Below are 7,173 nucleotides of genomic sequence, written 5' to 3' on the forward strand. Positions count from 1 at the left end.
CATAAAAAAAAAAATAACACCGGTATTCGGTATGAACCGGTATACCGCCCAGCACTATTTTCTGCATCATTCCTCATGTATATATATGCCTTACATACTTCCGTGAGGTTCTGTTTCCTAATTCTGTGCCCCATTTCTGTATTCCAGTTCCCTATTCCAGTGAATTTGACCTTGCGGATGTTGGTTTTTAAGCATCAAGCTTCCCCTGCTGTTCACACACTGTATGATCCATCTTCATGCCGTGCATCACAACCAACAACAGCAGACAATTAGATGGTCAGTTTTCTCTCAATAATGGGTGGGTAGCTTAACTCTTTAAAACTCCAACAAAACAGACCTGATTGATTCATCACGGCTGAAACTGTTCTTCAGACTTCCTCCTTCTTTAGTTTGACTTTAAACCCTCCAGCATGAAGGGTCGTACGGCAGGCACAAGTGTCGAGTATTTGATGGATGTGAGCGGCTTGAACAGATGCGCTATTGAAAGTGAAAATGGTCGAATTTACCCCTTGACACGCCGACGTGATGCGTGCTGTCTGAAGACGGTGATGTACAGCACATTTCTGTATTCCACCTCTTTAGTACCATCTCGCATCCGCCTCATATGCCACCATCTCATATCCAGCTCTGTGTTAGAGTAGAGTTTTATATTCTCGCTCTGTATCCCTGCGGTCTTATATCTAAATATCTTGTTCCATCGTCATATATTCCAGTTCTTTATAAACTTGCTCTGAATTCCAGTGTTTTATTGTCTCATATTCTAGTCCTACATTTAAAGTGTCTTACATTGCATTTTTTCATTTCACTGTCTTCCAGCATGTTACCTTCCCAGTGTTTTCTTGTCTCAGCTCTGCATCCTGCACTCTCTGTTTCCAGTCATATATTTTGCAGTGTTTACCATTGCAGTTCCCAGTCCCACTGCGCTGGCCTATATATCAGCTGTGTATTCCTCTGTGCCGCCGCATATTTTTCTTTTGTGTGGAGAGGAGACGCCGGCTTCCCAGCTGATTAGAATATTCCTCCTAATGTGTTCTGAGCATGACTAATGGACCGCCTCTGTTTACCCTGAAACACTCTCAGCATGTGTGTGTGTGTGCATATGTGTGTGTGTGTGTGTGTGTCTGCATGCGTTTTGTGTCTGTGTGGGTATATGGTTATGTGGATGTGTGCATCTGTGCATGTGTTTAGCTGCGCTGCGCTGATTCTGATTCGGTTTTAATAAAGCCTGTTGCTCTCCCTCATTTACAGACATTAGTGAGCTCCACTTCTGGCATCTTAGGAGCTGAGCGCGTGATGGATAGAGAAGAAAGAACGACTGAGCAATAGAAATGAAAAATAGAGGGACATGGAAAGGAATACAGATATCACAGCCTGCCGTTCTGCTTGCGTTCCTTGCATGATAGCAAGATAGATAGTGGGGATGGGATTGAGACAGAAAGTGTGCAGCAGAGAAAGTGAGAGAACAAGAGCAAGATGAAGAACAGACTTTAAATGGAAATGTGCTTTTCTTGCTCCCTGTATTTGTAGTCTTTCTGTATTTGCAGTGGTAGCACTAGTGTTAGTACCATTTTACTGATCCCATAGCAGGGATGTCCTATCACAGGTGATTTAATACACAGAACCTGCAGCTCACATTAGCACACCAGAATTAATCAGTAACAATCACACAAAAAAAGGATGTAAAAATCATAATTATAATTGAAAAACATCATGTGACTGGGGAGCCACAATATTATTATGACTTGTTGTACTAATTATTAAAGTATCCAAAGTACTTAGACATAGGAACAAATAAGAAGTGAATAGAGAAAAAAAAACACATAAAACGAATCGGACAGCAATAAATTCAAGGAAGTCTAAACTAATCATATAAAAAGACAAAGGGTTTTAAGAGGAGATATAGAAGACTGGATAGATTTAGGAAGTCTAAGCTCCTCAGGCTGGTTGAACCACAGCAAAGAGGCTCTAATGGTCCTCTTTGGTCCTGGTTTCAGCTCTAAACCCAACAGTTCCCCGGTGAAAGAAGGCAAAAAATTGTGCTAATATCATCTCTGTGTTTGGCACCGGGCAGACCCCTGCTGCCGGCGTGAAAGGGACTTTTGAGTGAGCCAGGAGTAAAGGGAATTACAGTAATCTAAGCAAGAGGAAATAAATGCACGTGTGATCTTCCTCTCCAAGTCAGCTAAGGGGAGGAGTGGCTTGATTTTCAGTGTGATGCTCAGCTGCAGGAAGCACGCCTGCACAGCCCTTTTAACCTGCCCATCAAGAAGTGAAATTGCTATGAGGGAAGTTTGATGCTCAGTTCCTCACTTTATGGTACATACAAGTCAAAAAGGCAGGAAAAGATCAGCTTTATATTTGTTTACATGATGTTTTAGGAAATTCTTGGAGAGACAGCTAAAATTCAGAGCCAGATAAATTCTTGGATTGCCAAAAACTTAATATTTTAATGCCTAAACACTTAGGGAAACTGTCCAAACATTTGCGGGTTGCTGTGTTTTCCAAAGGATATTGATGTAATTGGGTGTCATCCATATAACAATGGAGTGACACATTTTTTCTGTGATATGACCAAGGGGAGCATGTATGTGAAAAATAAGATGGGACCTAGAATCGAACCTTGTGGGACCTCAAAGGTTACATACTGGGAGCACAAGGATGTCAAGGATTACCTGTTCAGGGACTGAGAAGGAAAAGAGTGAGGTTCTGGTCAGCTCTCAGAGTGAAGGAGATCTCAGGAGGCTGTGATGTCTTATGCCAAGGATGTTTATTGATGCCCAGCTGAAGAGAAGAGAGTATGAACGCTAAAAGTGGGAACACTGTGTCGTACCACACCAGTTCTGAAGGTTGCTCACCGACATGCCTTATTTAAAGGAGGTATCTTACCTAAGTGTGCTGGAGGTGAACAGCTCTGTGTTTGTGAAAGGCGTCAATCTGCCTGGTCTAGTCCCCCCGTGTCTGGCGAGCCCCAGACTGATGGCCTTGGTGGCATGGAGACGGTACGTCTTATCAGTGCAGCTCAGAGGGGCCTAATGTGACCTGCAGCTACAGAGAAACTTCCCTCACAGAGACTCTTCTGGGCATCAGCCTTTGGGCAGCGGGAATGGAGCTCCTAGCCAATAACTGCTAGCAGTGCCAGATCAATAGCACGGCATCCAATAGGAAGCTACAAACACTGCAGATTGCAGAAAAAAGACATACAGTGAGGGGAAACGACACGGTGTTGGCCTGTTGTCTGCTGGACAACAGCATTTTTTCCTAGGATGGCAACATCACCATCCTAGAAAACAAAAAGTCTGTGCCAGAGGTTAGCTTAGCCAGGGAGAAGGGGCCAACTCTGAATTGTGTGTTTACAAACCGCAGCTGACAAATCCTTCCTATTCTACCTTTAAGATGAACGTTTGGACATGGGCCAGTCCGTACTTAGAACGACACGATGTGATCCTAGTTTTGGACAAGCGTGGTGCTTGAAACTGGACCGGAAAATTCCAGAGGCCAGAGAACTGTTGCCAACAGATAAAGTGGCAGCACTCAATATCAAAAACTTTTTGAGAAGAATAACATGACCAGGGCAGGTCAGGTGTATGTTGGAGACAGTCTGGCAGTGTAGGTGTCTTAGAGATTCAATCAAAAACAGGTCGATTCTGCAGAAATATTCAAGATAAAATGCCTGGAACTAGAGGTGAAATATCTAACCTTATACCTCCTACTGTTTTGGCAAGAAATCACAAATTCTTCATAATGTGCAGAGCAGGTCTGTACAAAATATTTGCGCACTGAACTAAAAACTTTATTATTTACAGTGAATTATATCTGCGTCAGGTAGGAGCGCAGGGTGGCTCTCACATCCCTCAGTGCTCCATGTGTCAAGTCTTTTATAATCCCAAAGGTGACTTGCACCTTGTTTGCTTTATGTTTGTTCGTGGCATTTTCTGCATTCTCTGTGAGGCCAGAAGACATTTCTTTAACCAAGGTGAAGGTCTGAAAATAATTTTTTTTTCTCCTAATATATATATATTTTTTTTTATCAGGTGCAAAGTTTTAGAGTGTTAAAGCCAGCCTTGCCAATAAGATATATTAATTCCACTGTAATTTGTAGAAAAATATGAGATAAGAAAATCCCCAGAAAATGTACAAGAAGAGTATGAGCTTTTAAGCCTTTCAGGTCAGATAAACACTGAGGGTAGTTTCTTCATGGTGAGACATAAATGTTCATTAAGAGTTCAGCACTGTACAGTGTAAAGCCATGACCAAACACCAAATCAAGGATGTGCCCTTTTGTAGAAGTGCCCCTCTAAAACACACTGATCAACAGAAAAGGTCAGGGACAAATCCACCAGGATCATAGAGCCTCTCTGCACACGGAGGCAGTCAAATGCCTTTACGTACCTGTTTGTTTCTCGGTGTATTTCCCCAGTTCACTGAGGAAACTGGGTGCTATTTGCCCAGTTTTCCATGTCTCCCCCATTTTTTGCTGTAATAAACAAGTTGCATTATTTCCCCACATGGAGGGAAATGCTCCGTGACCAAGCCCTAGCCATTGCTAATACATTGTAATGTGATAATTATGTAGTCGCCAATTGGGAAAATAAATTATTTTTAATCTCAATTACACAAAAGTTAGTTCTCTGGAGTAGCAACTTTTCTGCATGACCCCGCCAAGCGTTTAATTTCTTTTTGTTTGGGTTTTCATTAGCGGCTCCCGGTGCATTTCTCTTTGGGAACGTGTTGATTAGTTTTGGACTGGGACTTGTACTGTGCTGCTGATTGGTGTGTCAATACATTACCATATGTGACAGTGTGCAGCTATGTGTCTATTTGTGTGTGTGTGTGTGTGTGTGTGTGTGTGAGTAGTTGGCCCTCCTGTTTCCATCCCAAGGGAAGTGATTAGTGTACCTAGCCTTTGTTGAGTTTCTTTTTTTTGAGAGAACTTTGTGTGCGTGTGCGTGTGTGCGTGCGTGTGTTCGTGTGTGTGTGTGTGTGTGTGTGTGTGTGAGTCTGGGCTACAGTGTAAGTGTGTGCATTTGCATACTTTGGCTTGATAATGCCATTGTTTACCTTCCTGAACCATGTAAATATGTATTTATTGTTATGACTGCACATCATGTAGCTTAGAGTCGGCTTTATGTCTCCTGCTCTTAAACACTCACCGTATTCTCAAAAACTTTACTCTATTCTATTCTGTTCTGTTCTATTCTATTCTGTTCTATGCTATTATATTATATCCAACGCCACTCTGGCTGTATTTTATCTTGTGGTACCCAGTTTAATACTGCCCATATTATGGCTATTCTTTTTTTCCTGATAAGTGTCATAAGTCAGGTGTCCTGTTTTCTATTCAGTTCTACTCTGTTAAGTTTTTGGGATGTCTTCCATTCTATTCTCCTCTGTTCTATTCTGTTTTGTGCTATTTTATCCTATTGTGGCTTTTTTATGTGTACAGCGGTCCCTCGTTTATCGCGGGAGTTACGTTCTAAAAATAACCCGCAATAGGCAAAATCCGCGAAGTAGTCAGCTTTATTTTTTACTATTATTCTAGATGTTTTAAGGCTGTAAAACCCCTCACTACACACTTTATACACTTTTCTCAGACAGGCATTAACATTTTCTCACTTTTCTCTCTTGTTTAAACACTCTCAAAGTTCAAACCTTCGTAGAAAAGTAAGTAGAATGAAACCAAAGATTAAAACCTCCCGGCACAGAGAAGATTGATTGACAATGGTCTACAGTCCCTTAGCCAATCAGGACGCACAACACAATGCGCTGTTAAAAAAAAAAAAAAAAAAAGCATGCAAAATTGCACAAAAAAAATCCACTGTATTTGTATCTCTGTATACTCTAGATTCCATTGCAATACTCTTTTTTTTTTTTAATTGTTATTATTTACTATGTCTATTTGTCGTGTCAGCTTCCATTGACTCCCCTCGGTGGAGTGAGTCCGGTTCCACTGTTTGCATGTAGTTTTCAGTTGTTTTGTGTTTTAATGTGAGACATGTGATGCATGCGATGCGTGGACCACCTGGCCGAGCTCCCCGTGGACTCGCGGCTATAAATACACGCTCCAGGTACACGCGTGCTCAGGCTTGCTCAATAAAAAACTCATTCTGATTCTGCTGTATTCCATTTTCTTCGGTGTCCTCACGCGTTCTCCTCTCCTCGCTCCTCTTTTATGTTCTGCTCTGTTCTTTGAAAACAGACAGCGTTACCGAATGTAAGCTTGAGCCCTAAAGGGAATTACACCCCCCCCCAGCCCCCCACCCCGATCCTCGTCCCCCGTCCCCGCTGGAGGAATAAAAAGAGCCTCTGCAATTAAGTCTCCCCTAACACAGAATCAGGCTGTTAGTATTCCATAGCTGTTGCAGGTAAACAATCACAGCAAAGGGAACGCTGTTTCCCACAATTAAAGACGGCGATGTAATTTGTTGAGTCTCAAAGCCGGAGGCAGGACGGGCTCTCGCAGATGCGCCTCGTTGCCGTAGACATTAAACACTTGACATGACTCTGTAAAGTGCCTTTTGCAAACGGAAGACGGGACGAAAACCGGGGAAAGAAACGGCTAATGAGTTGTTTTCTTGCCTATGTTTTTTTTTTGGTTTGTTTGTTTTTTTTAATATACTTTATTTATTTGTTCATGTTTCAATCCCTTATCAGCGAGATCAGACGTCATGCTCGCCTGTCCCGTTATTGATTTTTTTTTTTTTTTTTTAAATTTCGTTTGATTTGTGTTTTTTTGTCACTCTGGTCAGAACCGCAGGGTGTTTCTTTTCCCCTCTTGATGTGCTGACACAGGGAGAACATACACAGACACAGTTCATTGAAATCAGCCCCCCCGTCCCACACACACACACACACACACACGCACACACACTTCATGTTCACTAATAGGCTGCCCTTGCATTTCACAGCCCGGTCAATTTCCTTAAAGAGGCTGCAGTTTGGCGGTGAATCAGCGCTCCGTCTCTGTCTTTGTTGTGGTTTCTTCCTCTGTTCTCCCTCCCGTGTCGCCCGCCTTGTTCTGTTTCAGCTCTCTCCGCTTTATTGGCATGAATGCAACGTGAACAATATAGCTTAAGTGCCTAAACACCATGGGAATCCATTATGAAGAACAGTAAATAAATATGTGCTCCAGCTGTGTTTGTGTATGTGTGTGTGTGTGTGTGTGTGTGTGTGTGT

The 7,173-nt window shown here is 42.4% G+C and overlaps 1 protein-coding gene across 1 annotated transcript in view; it reads left to right on the forward strand.

Moving 5' to 3' along the window:
* Positions 1-2,859: 2,859 nt before the first annotated feature.
* Positions 2,860-7,173, forward strand: part of LOC115367983 (uncharacterized) — a 34,744-nt gene continuing 30,430 nt past the window's right edge. Inside the window, exon 1 of the mRNA XM_030063925.1 lies at positions 2,860-2,999. Coding sequence (XP_029919785.1) covers positions 2,860-2,999 — 140 coding nt within the window. The remainder of the gene's footprint in view (positions 3,000-7,173) is intronic.

Source organism: Myripristis murdjan, chromosome 11 (assembly GCF_902150065.1).
Source record: "Myripristis murdjan chromosome 11, fMyrMur1.1, whole genome shotgun sequence".
NCBI classification, from domain to species: Eukaryota; Metazoa; Chordata; class Actinopteri; order Holocentriformes; family Holocentridae; genus Myripristis; species Myripristis murdjan.